This window comes from Biomphalaria glabrata, chromosome 2 (genome assembly GCF_947242115.1).
Source record: "Biomphalaria glabrata chromosome 2, xgBioGlab47.1, whole genome shotgun sequence".
Classification (NCBI taxonomy): Eukaryota; Metazoa; Mollusca; class Gastropoda; family Planorbidae; genus Biomphalaria; species Biomphalaria glabrata.
The window spans coordinates 46,354,976-46,372,946 of record NC_074712.1 but is presented as its reverse complement, the minus strand read 5'-3'; the positions used below and the strand labels follow the sequence as shown (position 1 = coordinate 46,372,946).

The 17,971-nt window shown below is 35.2% G+C and overlaps 1 protein-coding gene across 4 annotated transcripts in view; it reads right to left on the bottom strand.

The window, feature by feature from the left end:
• Positions 1–5,303: 5,303 nt before the first annotated feature.
• The window catches only part of LOC106054527 (phospholipid-transporting ATPase ABCA3-like), a 33,797-nt gene continuing 21,129 nt past the window's right edge, over positions 5,304–17,971 (bottom strand). For all 4 annotated transcript variants that reach the window (XM_056020866.1, XM_056020865.1, XM_056020867.1 and 1 more), the window contains exons 13-23: positions 17,570–17,819; positions 16,522–16,778; positions 15,422–16,029; positions 14,714–15,119; positions 13,560–13,793; positions 12,926–13,074; positions 9,922–10,070; positions 9,610–9,829; positions 8,873–9,060; positions 7,784–7,954; positions 5,304–7,325 (exon numbers count right to left, since the gene is read on the bottom strand). In XM_056020866.1, coding sequence (XP_055876841.1) covers positions 6,929–7,325; positions 7,784–7,954; positions 8,873–9,060; positions 9,610–9,829; positions 9,922–10,070; positions 12,926–13,074; positions 13,560–13,793; positions 14,714–15,119; positions 15,422–16,029; positions 16,522–16,778; positions 17,570–17,819 — 3,029 coding nt within the window. In that variant the 3' untranslated portion in view covers positions 5,304–6,928. The remainder of the gene's footprint in view (positions 7,326–7,783; positions 7,955–8,872; positions 9,061–9,609; positions 9,830–9,921; positions 10,071–12,925; positions 13,075–13,559; positions 13,794–14,713; positions 15,120–15,421; positions 16,030–16,521; positions 16,779–17,569; positions 17,820–17,971) is intronic.

The window sequence follows — 17,971 nt, the reverse complement described above, 5'->3', positions numbered from 1 at the left end:
TTAAGAAATCGTTGGGGTAGATCTATATGTTAAAAATACACTAAACAGTCTTAAGCCTTGAGGCTTGAGAGAAAATAAAATACTGCTAACATAGAATGCCAACAATGAATAGAAAATATACGATATAATATTTAGTAGGCCAATATAAGATAATAAGTATATAATAATAATAAGGCTTGTCTTCGAGTCCGAAGATTAGTAAGGAATGCAGTACTTCCAGTGGACGCGCAGTCCCAGCTGCGACCTACATATTTTGCCACATCCAGGGCAAGCATAATACACTGTCATACTGTCAATGGTCTAGATCTATCTCTAGATCTAAAAAGATCTAAGAAAACAAATGACCTCAATAGAAAAGTTTAAAGAATTAAGCTAATTTTATACGGTACGTTAATTTATAAAATAGATTTAGTAGTCCTAATTGTCCTGGTAATTTGCATGAATTTAAATTTAATTTTCCCATTAAGGATTAGTTTGAGCCAGCGACAGAATGTTTATTAAAATCTTCCCAGGTGTTATAATTAACACAATTGATTCAGCACATAGCTAGAACAACTGAAGTATTAAGAACCATGTAATACATCCACTCATGGGCGTAGCCACGGGGGGTTCTTGGGGTTCACCCCCACCCCCCGATGGGGGAAAGTGGGATTTTGTGGCTGATTTTCTGCTTTGATTTTGTTTATTTTAGGTGAGATTTAAACATTAAACCATCACTTGCCCCAGCGCAGCAAAGGGGTGTTTTGAGTTTAAAATCCCCTTTCAGGGGGTTTTGCGGTTAAACCATCCTCTTCTATAAAATAAACCCACAAAAAATAATGCAAACGAAAATACCTAAATTTCAAGAGGATAAACAAGGGGTATTTTGATTATTCAATGATTATAAAACCCACTCCGAATTTATTTATTTTTTTACGATAAAACTCCTTCTTCAATATAAGACTAAATCATATATATAGGCCTACATCTGTCACCAGATTCTTAACTCAGATAGCTACAAAAGTTTTATTGTAATATTTTAATTTTATTTTAATATATAATATAATATTAACAATATGTTACTATCCAGTGAACGATTTGTCTGTGAACAATTTGTCAGTGAACGATTAGTCAGTGAACGATTTTGAACGATTTGTCGTGTGAACGATTTGTCGTGAACCAACTGTCGGTGAACAAATTGTCGGTGAACATAAGTTGTCGGTGAGCGATATATCGGGTGAACGAATAGTCGCCTGAACGATTTGTCTGTGAACAATTTGTCTGTGATCGAATTGTCAGTGAACGATTTGTCGTGTGAACGATTTGTCGTGAACCAACTGTCGGTGAACAGATTGTCGGTGAACAAATTGTCTGTGAGCAAGTTGTCGGTGAGCGATATGTCGAATGAACGAATAGTCGCATGAACGAATAGTCGCGTAAACGAATTGTCGGGTGAACGAATAGTCACGTGAACGAAAAGTTGTGAACGATTTGTCGGTGAACGAAATGTCAGTGAACGAATTGTCGTGGAACCCTCCGCCAGGCTGTAGCACGGTGTGCCACAATCTGCCTAAGGGTCACCAGCTCCTGATTTTTCCTCAGGGTTGTCTCCCGAAGCCTTTCCCGCGTTTGGGTATAGCCGCAAGGCAGCGGAGGTTTGGATTCAGATTTTTCCTTCTCCTAGGTGGGTAGCCAACCAAGGCTAATGAGCCCCTCTTGCACAAAGCTTACTGGTTTAGGCGCTAGTTGCTCACCTTTGCCCCTTCTCCTGTCTGTGGTAACGGTTCCGCCAGGCTCAGTATCTGAACCACACGTGAAGGCCAGGAGTTGGACTGCTTGTCAGAGGCTATTTGAGACGCATCCCATTGGAAGCATTTTATAGGTAATGATGGGCTTAAGACCATTACCACTTCCGGCGTTTACAACCTTGCGGAACCCTTCTTCGACTAGTAATTAAATATTCACAACTAACTAGACACTGTGTATTACCAAACTAAGTAATAGACACTGCAGTGGCATAGCTAGGGTATATGATGCCCAGTGCGTCAACTCCTCATGATATGCCCCCCCCCCCTAAAAAAACGAAATAATACAGAAAAATACAAGCTTTTTCGAACATCTAGCCCAGTGATTCCCAAAGTGGTCTATATAGACCCCAGGGGTCTACGAAAGTGAAAAAAATAAATTGGGTGTCTATGAGATGTCTTTGGGGGGTCTACGGTAATAGATTTCATTTAAGCAGGTCATGACTTTAATCTTTACATCCCATTAACTTTTAACGTAATTCTTTCATACATTAATATATGAATTGTAACTTAGTTAATCTTTTAAATATTTATCCTGCTATTCAAACAAAAAGTTGTTGTATTTAATTTCAATACTTATTTAAATAGCTTAATTTTGTCAACGTGTAACGTATGTTTAACAAATAAAGTGTAACTGTACAAGCCTACATCTGATATTATTAAAAGAATTTCTTTAAGCAACAATACAGTTCAATGGCACATCAGTGGTATGAGTTATCAAATTTCTTTGCAAACGACATATATACAGTTTGGATCAGCGGTGTCACTGACTCTGCTAGGGTGTGGTGCTGTGTGATGCAAACTGCTTAAGGGTCGCCGGCTCCATTTTTCTCAGGGTTGAACCACGAAACATTTCCCATGTTTGGGTATAGTTGTAAGGCAGAAGAGTTTTGAATGTATTTTCTTCTTCTGTTAGACGGATAGCAAGCCAAGTCTAATGATTCACTCCTGCTCGTAACTTACTGGTTTAGGATGTGTTCTGGCTCCAACACTATTCGGTATCTTCTATTCAGTGGTACTGACCAGCGCTTTTAAATCCCTGGAAGATGGAGTATATATCCACAGTAGATCCGATGGAAAGCCATTTAACCTGGCACACCTTAAAGCCAAAACAAAGAGACAGCGTATCTTGATTAGGGAACTGCTGTTCGCCGATGATGATGCACTCATATCTCATTCAAAAGAAGGATTGCAGCGGCTTGTGAATGCTCTGGCAGCTGTTTGTCAAGAGTTTAGCCTTACAATAAGCCTCTCCAAGACCGAAATCCTGGTACAAGATGTCGCAGAAATACCAGTGATGCATATTGGAAATTACACAAATACGGTAGTGTAGGAATTAACATATTTGGGAACAATAATCGCCATTAACCTACATTTAGTCGTTGAGCTGACAAAAAGAATAGGAAAGGCTTCAGTAGCGATGGCAAAACTCTCCAAGCGCGTGTGGGAAAATACCAAATTGACTAAGGCAAGAAAAATCCTGGTCTACAATGCCTGCGTTCTGAGCACACTTCTTTATGTCAAGTTAGAGGTGGGCAACTTACATGCGTCAAGAACAGATTAAATAGCTTCCACCTACTCTGCCTGCGATGCATAATGTGCATCTCCTGGAGGGAATGTGTCTCCAACCAGGACGTTTTGAAACGGGCCAACATGCACAGCTTCTATGCTCTCCTTCAACAGAGAAGACTACGCTGGCTCGGTCATGTCACTCTCATGCCAGATGGAAGAATCCCTAAAGACATCCTATACGCTGAGCTTGCAGAGGGAGTCAGACCCAGAGGCCGCCCAAGACTAACCTACAGAGATGTCTGCAAGCGAGACTTGAGAGCTACGGGCATCGACTAAAGTATGTGGGAGGAAATTGCCCAAGACCGGAGTGCATGGAGGCAGACTTTACGTGCTGGTACGAACTTCGCCGAATGCAAAAGAAATGAAGCTGCGTCAGCCAACAGAAAGAAAAAGAAAGCTGCCCTGTCAGCTAGCCCTAGGACTGTGGCTTGATCATTCACTCCAGATTCTGCCTCATCTCAAGACGTAGCCAAAGCCAGTGACTCATATTGGCGCATCCATTGTCTTCTGAGACAGAAGGAGACATATATTACCGAAATACCAAAAAAAACGCAGTTAATTCATGCTGCTGCTCGTATATTTTGATTTCTTGATGCTGCCAGTACTCTGTCGATACAAATCAACGTTTTGACTCGATGTTATGGGAAGAACTTTTTATATCTCTTTTATCACAAACTGGTGGACGTGTTTAACCTGCTATTTTATTTTATTGAGCGCTAACACTGACCACAACTCCGCAAGACGTAAATACATTTACCAAGATGACTGCACTCTTCAATCTTGTTAAAAAAAAAAAAACAACTTTCGCATATATCAAATCAGAAGACAGCTGGCAAGGTTTTTAACTCCAAGACAAAAATTATTTTTTTATCATATTGATTTGAAGGTGTAAAAAACTGGCTAAAATTTGGCTACCCAGAATTCAGAGGGGTGCATGTGAATTGTCATCCATCAATGCCTGATAAACTTAGGCTAGTCTACTATAATGTACTTCAGTCACCAGTGGATGCACTATTTGATCAGTTGCTACTTAGATTTTAATTGATCTGATGGTACAAAACAAAAAGTGGCTAGAATTTGGCTACTCAGAATCCTTGCACCTCCTGAGGGCGCCCATGCTGAGGACTGAGATAATATCAATGAAAGAGTAGGCCTAAAGAATTTGTACCCCGTAATTGTCTATTACAACGTAGCCTTAACATTTGGGAAAATTGATCCAGTTTTGAGATGTCAAAATAGTTGAAAATATTTGGCTTTTAAATTCAGATTTTAATCACCCAATATAACTATAAGTTCGTTTTGTACTTGTGGAGACATGTACGTATTTGGTCTAGAACTAAGCACATGGTCTCTCAAGAGTTGATTGTACTTGTGGAGACATGTACGTATTTGGTCTAGAACTAAGCACATGGTCTCTCAAGAGTTGATTGTACTTGTGGAGACATGTACGTATTTGGTCTAGAACTAAGCACATGGTCTCTCAAGAGTTGATTGTACTTGTGGAGACATGTACGTATTTGGTCTAGAACTAAGCAGATGGTCTCTCAAGAGTTGATTGTACTTGAATAGAAATGTCCAAACTGTTCTCTTTGCAATTCATCTGTAGCCTGTTCGTGATGTCCATTGAAGTGACAGATTCTGCATTTGAGAAAAAATAAATGATGTCCAAGATTCTTTTCATGTAACATTATCAGATCTTTACTATTTGGTCCCACCCGCCGTCATCCATTCTGAGATGACAATTTCTCCGTCTGAGCGAGCATTGTGTCTACAAACTAAAGTAGTAACCTTTGATCTCTAACAAAAAAAAAAAGCCTGAAATGAGCCTTCACGTTTATGCTATCTCCCTGTAATTATTTTCCGAGTTCAAATTAATTGTTTATTTTTTAGAGAGTTTAAAGAAAAAGAATGTTTTCTGCAAAAAATAAATATGAAAAACAACAACAATAAAATATTACTCATTTATTCAATAAGATAAGCATTTTTATTTTTTTTACATGGTCTTAGATTTAAACATTTCAGTACTTCAAGTGACCTAAAGCAATTGGTCAACAAACAAGACAAAATAAAAGATGAAAATCCATTAACAGTAAAGTTATCCTTAATCCTGAGGGTGTTTGCTGGAGGCAAAACTTCTGACATTTTAATGTGTCTGGGTTTTGGCAACATTAAAGAAACAGATGAAAGGAACTAGTTTGAGCTGGAGTTAGGGACATAAGTGAAGGCTTTAGTGATGGTGTGGGTGTTTTGGTGTGGTTGTTATGGAGCGGGTGTTTTGGTGTGGGTGTTTTGGTGTGGTTGTTATGGAGTGGGTGTTTTGGTGTGGGTGTTTTGGTGTGGGTGTTTTGGTGTGTTTGTTATGGAGTGGGTGTTTTGGTGTGGGTGTTTTGGTGTGGGTGTTTTGGTGTGGGTGTTATGGAGTGTGTGTTCATGTTTCTGTCATAAGTATGAGTACTGTTATGTCAGATAATTTGTATTGTATTGGCTGAATAGATTCCGATGTCCAGGGCTTTTGCAAGAGGAAGATTTGAGCCTCTCAAGTCCTCACTCAAATGGAGTTTGATGTTGATAGCTGTTAAGTCCATTTCAGTTAAGGTTATAAATAGGATGGTGAAATGGAGACAAATGAAAGAGGATGAACTTTTTTTGGTAAAAAAATTGTTCAAGATATTTCCACTTACATGTTCATTCAAGTCAAAAGCTGTACATATTGTCAATAGAAGTTATGTCTGTTGTTTTTTTTTAAAGACGTTGAAGTTTAATACAAATTTTGGATTAAGAATATTCTATACCTAGAATGTTTTAGTTAATGCTTGGACTTACACACAACCGTATGATGGACAGCCTGAACAAAAAATGGTGGTTATGCTACAGAATTACACAGGCATTATAAGTCAAAATCTATCAAGTACATGAAACTACTTACATAAAATGGAAAATTAGGAAACTCTCAAGTGAAACAAAAAATTCTTTAAAAGAACAGCCATGGGAAAAATCCAATTTTTTTCTTTGCACTGACAATCTTAAAATAGATGAATCTCTTTAGATTTGAAGCAATAAAATAGTGTCACAAAAGAAATGGTACCGGTATTTTAATGTATATAACTCTGGTAGATAATAAACACAATGTTATGACCTTAACTAGTAACAAAATACATTTGATCAACAATAAGCAACAACAAATGATTTCAACATAGGACTATCATTAAGTTGTTACATTGTAAAAATTGTGTATAAACTTGTACAAAACGGATTATTGAATGTTGTACCTGGGCTCAGTGTATATAATAAATATATACACATTAATACAAATTATTATTATAAATATGTATTCCATAAATATAAAGAAATATCACATTTACATATTGTTGTGTCTGTTAAAAAGCATTTTATCAAATATACATTTGTTAATATCACATTTTTTTCCTTTACAAGACAATCACTCAACTCTTAAAAGTCATTTTGGAAAAAGGGAAACTCTAATGTCACTACAAAGTTACAAACAATAAATAGAAGGGAATGAAGATCTGTGAGATAGCACAACATAAACAACATGGTGTCCAAGGGCTGGCTCAGTGTTCTTCAGGATTATCCTGCATGCTTGCAAAGTATATGAACACCTGTTCCAGAGAGGTCTGGCTAACAAGGTAGTCCTCCATCTGCAGCCTCTCTTTGGCACGCTCCATGATTCCAAATACCTGGGCCCAGGAGTAGTGTGTGCGCTTTATGTGGTAGTTAACCATGTTGTCATGCACATCATTAAGCTTGCTGTCTGGAAACGTCTGCACCATGAACTCCTGCAGTGGACCCAAGTCAGGGTCACCTCCACCAGGAGGGTATGCTATCTTTGCACTAAATGTAAAACCTTCTCCAAATTTGTTTTTCAGGTGCTGGATGCTCCCCAAACACTTGAACTGACCATTGACCATAATGGCTATTCTTGTGCACAGAGCTTCACATTCTTCCATACTAGACAGAATTTTAAAAAAATAAATAAAATAATTAGCCTTACACTTCAACAAAAAAATTAGTCTGTTTGCCTATTACCTGAATTTGTTAGACGGTTGGTCAAATGGCCTTTGAAAACAGTTTTTTAGTGTTTTAAATCTCTAATGTTTTTCAACTCCTTCAGTAGGTGTTAGTGTTGTTAAATGTTAAGTATGGTTGAACCTATACATTAACAGTCTGCATGGTAATCTTTTGAAATGTATGTGTTTTATTCTGAAGTAGTAATGTAATTTGCAAACATTTTTAAACATAAAAAGCAAATATTAGATATGACCTGTTGATAGATATAGATCTATTCTTTGATCACCAAAATGTCAAACGTTCCCATCAAGTCTTTATAAGTATTTTTTTTTATTGAACATGAGCTTGTATGATTATATTAAAAATTAGCATTTTCTAGATTCTTTTCTGTCACTGACCTATGTGAGGTGAGAACCAAAGTCCTTCCACTGTCTCTGACCTCAGTCAGCACCTCCCACAACATTCGTCGAGCAACAGGATCCATTCCTGTTGTAGGTTCATCTAGGAACACAACATCAGGGTCACCAATTAGTGCTATGGCTGTACTCAATTTGCGTTTGTTGCCCCCACTGAAAGTGAATAAATTAAAAAATATAGGTTAAACAAAAAATTTTAATGAATGTATTAATCAACTCACTAATATTAGCAATGTAGTCTAGGAAAAATCTAGACAAGGTTGGAACCAATCATATATAATTAATGAGACATCACCTCAAGCCATATCAGTGAGATGAATTTGCAGATTTTTTTTTTTTACATGCTTCAGATGTTCCTTTAAATTTGAAAAAGATTACATCCTGGCCCTAACCTCCTGCAGGAGATGTGGGATGGCACTGAGCAGGATTTGATGATTGGGATATAGATGCATACATTTTGTAATCATATGATTTCATCTTCTAAATTTGCATATTTTTAGAAAGAAAACAGTTGACATATGCTTTCTCTCACTTAGATTAGCATAGATCTAAAAATAAAAGTAATTTATTGTCATTTATAGCTTTGTAAAAAATAAACTTTTACTTTTTTTAAATTTTAAAATTAATATTACACTTTTTTTTCCAGCTTTAAAGAACATCTTGGTCTGTGACAGCAGAACATCTTTAGTTTAAAGTAGTAGTGTAGCAAGGTACCTGTGGGCGCAGGTTCAACAATATGGTGGTGGACCCCTTCCGAAGTTTGAATGTAACAAAACCAAATTGAGTCATACTGTATGTGTCACTAAATCTATTAAAAGGCTTTCTGGCGCAGAGACTACCTTTCACAAATATTAGCATAATTACACTCAATTCAGTAATGACTTCTAATTAGTAATCGATGATATAAATTTGAGACAATTAAATAATTATAAAGATTTGTTAGTTTTTCTTTTAAGGACTCCAGTGGGCCCCTAAAAATCCTAAATAATGAAGCCCTTTGTGCCATGGTTGCTACGCCACTAGTTTAAAGGAATGTAAAAGCTATGCCAAAATGAAGACCATGAGACTGACCTGTATGTCTGACATTGTTTATCTGCGTATTGAGACAACGTTAAGGCTTTCATCACATTAGTGACTGCTTCTGGTATAGAAGATTCCTTAATGCCCCTCAATCTGGCAAACAGTGTTAGAATCTCTCTGCCAGTCAACTGGTCAATAAGAGCATCAAACTGGGGGCAGTAGCCAAGATGTTTACGAGCCTAGAATAAATAAATCATTTAATTAACTGCATGAAACAAAAACAATAATTTTCAGTGTAAATAGTTATTCAAAGGACAAAAGCAATACATGAACGGATTTCTGGTAGCTAGTAAGCAAAGCTGAAGTTTGGCAGCTAGTTTCACAAGATTAGAAAAACAAAACAAACTTGGTTTCTATTCTAACAGCAAAGCACACTAACAAGGGGAAGAAAATGAGAAAAAAGATGGAGGATGAACTTTGCACATATCAAGTTCACACCCAACTTGAGCCTAGTTGTGTTTGCTGAGCGCCTAAATGATACCCTCTCTCCTACAGGTCCACTAAAGAGATTGGACCTTAGTGCACTAGGCATGCTATAAACATGAAAGATCTGCTATACAAGAGAAAATTTAAAAAAAAAATATTTTAATAAACTACACACATTTAGTAAAAAGAGGGATGGAATTATTTTGTTTATCAGTGGGAAAAAAAATTTAAACTAGCTAAAAAAAAATTTAAACTAGCTTTAATTTTCATAATGAAACATTTTGATGGATCAAATAACTTACCAAATCTCTTTGAGTCTTAAGATTATAGGTGTCTAAATAAGCCTGCCCACTGCTAATTTTTGAGTCACCAGTCAACATCATAAAAGTACTAGATTTTCCTGCTCCATTAATTCCTAGCAAACCAAAACACTCCCCTGCTGGTATTCCTACACTTAGATGATCCACAGCACAAAAACTAGCATAGTATTTGGTTAAATTGTCTAATACAAGTTTGTCTGATCTGGGGAAACAAAAAGTTTTAGTTACTAAAAGCAGCCAAACAAGCAAATTAATACATCCAAAAAAATATTATTTTTTTGTATAGAAGCAAACCTTAAAAGTTGATAGAAATCTGAGTTCTTTATTCTTGCTCTTTCTCTGGCCACATCATCATCTTCTTGAATGACAATGTCTCTGAATATCTGTGAGGGATCTACAGATGTTGGTGATGAGGAAACACCACCACTGAACCTATACCAGATCTAAAGAAGGTGGACACAAAAAAATACCAATAGTAATGTCTTTCGTCTTACAAGAATCATTTTGTATCTGGAGAAAAACCAAAGATACATTTCTTTGGTACACTCCACTAACATTTGTAGACGAATTAAGGTTGACATTGTTTCCATGTTTTGTTTGGATTGTTGTTGCCTATTTCTTAGTGTTAATATTTCTTTAATCTTTTGACATAATTTTTTTCTCTTACAGTTGTAAGAAAAGTTCAGAGAAGACGAAATACTTTTGAACAGCTTTGATCAATCTTACCAAATCTTTCAATTGGGTTAGTAGATAAGGTCTTTTTAAAATTATGCACAAACAGGCTGCCCACACAGGCTACTGAGAATGGTTCACAGTAACATGTTAGGAACCATACATATCAATGTATGTGGCCATGTAAAACAACCAAAATTAATAGTTCTTTAAGAGTGGGATAATGAAAATTTTGTTGCAAAAAGGAATTGTGACATTTAACGAATACAAATTTATGAGGTATTTACAAGCTCACTTTGTCTATTAGGTAAAAAGTTTGTACACATTATTTCTCTGACACCCAATCCTGGATCACGCTGAAATTTTGCACAATTATTTCTTTTACATGACAACAAAAGAATAAAATAAATTAACCAATTAGTTAATTAACTATTGGTAATTAATTATTTTGTTTGGTATATGTCCTTGACTGAAGTGATGGTATAAGTCCCCTTTATAGATCGCCACTTTAAAGTAAGCTTGAAACAAACAATAGATAACTATACACTATTTTTATATTCACCTCACTAGCAGAGAGCTTAGTATGTCATCATGAGGAGGCGTGAGCTATGTGTTCGAATTCAGGTCATTTTCCCATTTTTCAAAAACATAAATGCTTTAAAAGAAGTGATTACATTAAAATACACCCAAATATCCCTCCCCCCCCCCTCCATTTTCCAAACTGGTCCAGATAAGTGATAGGATCAGAGTGTCGCAACTATTGAATTAGTTGTATAATAAAATTGGTTCACATTTTAATAGTGCCGATTTCATCAATAGGTGATGACGTCATTCGTGCTATTTTACTTTTCTTGTGGACTAGCTGATCTCCCCTTGTTTTATCTTTTTTTATGACGTAGTAGACTTTCGTCGTAGATTGTTTGGTTCTTTCTCTCCATCTTGGGCTGTAGAGTCAAGCTGTATATCTTTGGAGCTCCTGAATTATATGTGTGTCTTCATTACTGGATAGCCTTATCGCTGACCCTGTTATATATTCTTGGATTATTTGACCCCTGTTTAGGGTGAGTTATATTTCATATTGTATAGTTAATTTTTATTTGGATTCGATTGTATTCGTATTTTGTATATAGATAGAAGATTAGAAGAATCTGTTCTTTATCTTTCTATAGGGTCTCAGTGTCAAGTTTCAGTCTCAGGTTTCAGTCTCAGTTCTAGATTAAAAGACTGAGGTTTTTCGTCTCAGGTTTTTCTATCTGATGTTTTTCAAGTTTGATTTACGAGTCTGAGGTTCCAGATTCCAGATTGAGGATTGTTGTATCCAGACCTGGTGGTGCTTAGTGAAGTTGTGAACTCTGATGTTGCTATGAGCTTATTGATTATTGATTGTCGGTGCACAGTATCTTGGCTGAAAGATAGATCTACTTGTATTGCCAGTTGTTGTCTTAAAAGATTGTCACTGTGTGGAAATATTACTGAACCTTATATTTAAGGTGATTATTTTATTTTAATTAAGTATTTACTAGAATCTTACTATAAGTAGTGATTTTACATACCATACTATATGCATTCATATTTCTTTGTCATTATTATTGATCATATGTCATTGTCATTATACAAATATCATTACATTCAATTCATATTTTAATTTAAATCATTAAACACCTCGTTTATTATTCTTTGTACAACTGGGTGTGTATGGTGTGACTGTCGGGCTGAACTTTGGGACCAAAAATAACATGATTTAAAATAAATATAATACTTACGCATATGGTAATTCAAATAAATTATTTTTAATAATTGCATATATTAATACATTTGTAATATGTAATAATTTCATTCATCTATAGACCTGACACAGAGCGTGTTGAGAAAGCTAAAAGCATGAAATAGCACTTAACAAAAACAATTGTTAGAAATATTTCTAATCTGTCTAGATCTATTACAAATTTAATTACATGACTGATCCAAACTAATTAATACTATTACACTTCGTATAAGCTTTGTTTTGTTTTTAAAGTATTTTTTTGTTTTTCTTATTTTATATTAAGCAAATTATTTTTACCCAATTCAGTTTATTTATGTTTAAAATGTGTCACCGCTGTATTTTTGACATTATAAATGTCACTGTGGTTATGTTTTGATGCTGTGATATTATTGTCAGTTTATCCATGTAGGCGTGGTGGTGACATTGGGTTCATATTATAATGCACAGAATAAGGAAGTGACACTTGATGTAGCAGACACAAATAATTTTAATATAAGTAATAACACCACATATTGAATACGATACACAATTCAATTCAGGAATGGTCAGCATTAATCCTCTATAGAAATATGGCGAATATAATGACAACTTAGTAACTAATCTATAACCAACTTCTTTAAACAACTAACTCAACTAACTATATTAAGTGATTCTATCAAGTGCTTGCTACCAACTCCCTATATAGACTGACTGCCCTTAACTCTGGTTCACTTAAGGTCAAAAGTGTTCACCTTAGGGCAACATGAGTTGTGAATAACATTCACAATATAGAAATAACATTCCCAAAATTGAAATAGGGTTTCTACACTATGGCACCAACTTTGAGGTGGTGACAAAATGTAAATAAAGAAATGTTCTTACTTTTTGCAAAAGTCCAAATTCTGATAGAAAAATGAGTATCCATACAAAAAGACCTTGGATAGCCAAGAATGTCAGCATCCTGCCAATACCACTCTTCTCCCATCCAAAATAGTTTTTGTTGTAATACAGGCAGAAATCTCCACAGTAGTCTGCACAAATCAAAAACATTTTGTTTGTTTCATTCATCCTTTAGAGTATAGGCTCACATTAATAACATTTGATTTAAAAATGATATACAACATTCAATGCTGCATTTTATAGACAACATTCAGCAAGAAAATCTAAAGATCACCACTAGGACAAATGATGTCAATTTAAAATGTTTTAGGCAGGGCTTTTTAAGTGTGTATTTAGAATAGTCAACTTACATTTAGAAAAGTTAAAATAGATTTCATTACAAGGAAGGAGATGGGTAGGAATTCATGTTTAATGATTATCCATTTAAAAAGATCAGCAAATATCAAAGTAGAAAAAAAAAATTACTCCAAACATAAAGGTAAATGCAACTCAAAGTCAGCTTCCTTATTTATTTTAAAGCCTTAAACAAATGTTGTTTTTAAAGAAATGTAATAATGTGTATGCAAAGAAACAATGTAATCCTACAACCAATGAAACATTAGGTAATTACACTTACCTGGACAACAAGGATTTGTTAAGTTCATAAACCTAAAGTAAGGGCAAGCATCAGCTTTATAGACAGGTTTACAGATGTCCAGATTCTGGTAATTCTGGTAGAACTGAAACACTCCTTCAGAAAGACAGAAATTTGGGAAAACAGCCAAAAATATCCATTCCAGAACAATGGAGACATCTTGCAGTCCAATCTGAGGTATACTTAGAATGACAACAACAAGGAGAGTTGCAACCCCTGTAAAAATGTTTACATGTTTCTAAAATTAGAATGCATCATATATTTATCAAACTAAAAATAAATCATAGTTTTTCACTATCAAGGCTACAATTAAATTAAAGAAATAGCTGAAATCAAAGTAACTTCTAAAACAAAACAAAAAAAATCACAAGCTTTAACAAATGGATTTCTGTTTAAATTCCTGTGAAAGCTGAGATAAATACAATCAATGATTTCAAAGATTCTTGTGCATACAGCTTTAAATGATGCATTCTAATTTAAATCCACAGGGATTTGAACTTCTGAGCCTTAGTTTTAACCACCACACCCAGCCTTGTAATGATAAAAATCAATGTTTACAAAGCAGTGGTTCTCACCACACTTTTGTAGAGCTCTGAGACCAAGGTGCTCTAAAGGCATCAAAAGTGCAAACTTTTTTGGCAAGCTTTTAAGAGGATGGCGTAACAGAGGTACCGCCATAAGCACTAAAAAGATTAAGCGCCATTTTATCCTCACTGGCGTAGACAAAAGTAGATGGCAGCAGATTGCCTCTGAAAGAGGCAGTTGGAGAGATCTCACAAAGGCTGCTGGACACAAATTGCAGAAGACAAAAAGAAAACATAAATAGAACCCTGGTGGACAATGGCTTAATCTGCATCAAAAGTGATAAAATATGCAGGTCACAATTTGGGTTTTTGTGCAGTCATGAGCAACTTGAAAACTTCTTTTCTTAAGAATTCTCTTTCTAATCATGTGAAACTTTAACACATGCATACATTCCAGCTATCTGCTGAATCTAAAACTTTCTCTTGAGAATGTTTTTTTTTTCCCAAATAATGTACGCTTTTCTAAAATAATTAAGTTTTACAATCTCAGTAAATTTTATGTTCACTGCATAGCAAGAGAAATGAATAAACATGAAAACTGTTGTTGTTTACCTGTTAGAATATTAAACATTGTAATCCAAACATATGCTGTTGATGGCACTGTGAAGCCAAATGACATCAAATACATATAGGGCAACATAGCCCAGCCATACAGGAAGAAAAAAAAAATGAGCTGCAGCCAGTGCAAGTCAACCGTAAAGTTTGTTATAGAAAATGCAAAGAAAGTTATGATGAGGCACAGGCAGGGTAACATGAAATTAATGAGATCCCAGCAAAGTGTGGAGAGCCAGAAGTTCACAGCATGTACACCACTGACAAACTGAATGTGTTTGGCCTTGACTGTCTTCTCTTTGACCAGGAATAGAACAAAACTGCTGGCTAAAAATGCCATTCCAAATGTCAAATTAAAGCCAAGCGTGAATCCAGTGAAATCTTTTCCATCACCTTCATCTTGAATCTGTAGAGAGAGAAATAGAAACTAAAATAGAGTCTACATACACAATAAAAGAAACAACAAATAAAGTTAAATAAATAAAACCAAATAAATAAAATAAAATAAAGAGACTCAAATTAAGTATACATTTTTGTTTAAAAAAAAAAAAACAGTGCTCAAAAGATAGTAACATCTCTAATAACTGCCTTTTATGACTTTAAGACCCAAAAGTAGAAAAAAAAATAGATACTAGTAAATCAGATAAAATAAAAATACACAAATTTCATTTCAATGAAAACTTGCTGGATGAGAATATAACTACAAACCTTATTTATTGTAAGTCTGGGCAATGGGTGATTATAAGTTTCAATACTGTAGTCTGAGCTGTTGGTGAAGTAAGCCAATAACCCATTGAACAATGCACTCAACGATACAGCAATACTGTGGTAGGCCTGATTGTTGAAGTAGGCCACTGCTGAACTTTTAGGATATGTACTTCCATTGAAGCTTGCTGCAACCATGTACCTCAGATTGTAAATACCTATGCCTTCAACTCCTTTATGTGCTAGATATTCCACAATGTTACTGTCATTTCGCTCTTGGTTGACGCTCTGGGTCACTGAAGAAGAATGCATTCCAAACTGGCGTGCATAGGACAGAGCCATTTCTTTCACTGCAGGGTTTCCATAGGCATACGGTACAAAGTTCTCACCAAACTCGTCCGTGACAAGCTTAAGGGCTGGCATGTCAGTGAAGGACGGGAGAGTCTTGAGCACCACCAGCCCCATCACTGTGAAGAAGACGGGGATCACCAGCTGAGTGACAGTCACTAGTTTGTTGCGCAAAGTGTGCAGAGCTCGTTTAACAAACATTGCCCAGAATTGCTGAAAATACAGCTTCAGCCCAGTGTTCTTGGTGTATCTTTTGGTTAGATCTGAAGTAACAAGTATTTACATTAAATTTACTTTCCACGAAGTTTTATAGACCATTTAAATTTTAATTTTCTTTTAACATTTTTTTTAAATTTCTACTTTAGAAATCCATGTTATTTTTAAGGATAATTATCAAAATAAAATATTTGTTTCCATAGTACATTTAAATTTTAAAAGACTATTTCAAATAAAATGTAAACGTGTAAAGTTAAATATGTGAATATATAGTTTGGTAATTGCAGTTTGTAGTTGCAATCCTACATTTCTAATGTTACACTGTCAAAGCGTAACATTTATTAGGTTAAAAGAATTTAGAGCTCATATGGAAAAAAAACAACATTTCTCTCTTAGCCTAAATGCCCAGAGACAAATGCAAAAAGTATACATTATTAAGTAGTAATGAAAGAAAAGTGACATTTACTAGAGAGATAGATATGAGATAGATAAATGAAAGAAGACAGGAGAGAGAGAGACACATACAGAGAACAACATACTGAGGGAGGATTGGCTACTTTGAGAATATTCTAACAGAACATTGACAGAGGAGTTACTGCCCAGTGTATCAGTGTTGAAGTTGTCAGGGACTGAGTTCTCAAGCGTACTAGCATTGGCCCCATAACTGTTGTAAGTATTTCTCAAGAGAGGGCTGCGACAGTCTTCAACTTTGAAAGACGAATTCTTCTCAGGGATGGATGTTTTAGCTGTTTTTTTCTGCTGGAGCCTTTCTTGCACATCATCAGATTGACCAACTCTATATCAGAATGAAAAGACAACATATGACTAACTAATACTTACACATGTGAAATGATGTCTTTCCTTTTTCTAAATTAGTAAATCAAAAATGATCAGAGAATAATATTTGTTTCTAAAAGCTAGTTAGATTCCTGAATTAAATGACTCTTATTCTGTTTTTTAGTTGTTGTTTTTTTATAAGAACTATATCAAAGATTTGACCTCTGCCATTACATTGTTGATAATTAACACTTTTTCACTCTTAAGTTTTCTATTTACATAAATTAATATTTTTTTTCTGGGTGATTGCTTTTGTCAAATGTTTCATCAAGTCAAACACCAAGAAAAAGACCAGCTATTCTACCTAGCTACATCGCTTTGAAAACAAGGGGGGAGTAATGTTGTGCAGATATTGAATTGAGAAGAAAATAACTTTGCTGGATTAAATTTAAAAAAAATTACTTCCTTAAAGCTGAATGATAGCAAAATGTGGCAAACAACATTCTCAATTATTTTTTAAAGGATTAATTTTGTATAGGCCATGTTCCATGCTATAGCATTCTTAGTGCACTATTTTCAAGTTCTTTAACAGGCATGTAAGGCGAGGTGGCACCTGGAGAGTAAGTTTCCGTGCTGCTTTAGGCAGTAAGCAAGCACAACTTCAGCTTGAATTGGTATTTGAACTTAGCTCTTTTGATGGGTAGCCAAGCAGTTTATACCCCTTAGTAACAAATCTCAGTACAGTCTAACTAAGAATGGTTAAGATCAACTGTTGACTACTCAAAATCAAAGGGCTGTTTAAGAACTCACTTGAGAAAGACTTCCTCCATTGTTGTTACTGATGCTCCAAAACTACTAATACCCAGCTCCTCTTGCTTTTGTTCCAGCTCAGTAAACAGAGGCTCAAAGTTGGATACCAAGTTCTGGGGAAGAATAAAACTAAGTTCAGCCCCAATGTTGCTTTCCAGTTCAGCTGTGGGAATGTACTTTGAAACAATGTTAATGATCTTTTGGACATCACATTCTGGACGTTTCACTAAGATCATATGATAGCCTGCACCTGTAACAGACATAACAAATATATACATGCAATTAGTACCATATAACATGTCATCATGAAAAGTTTTTTAAAACATCTAATTTATATTAAACTATTTTTTATAACGAACTATAAAAAATGTAGAGAAAAGTATGTTAGTATATGTATATGTT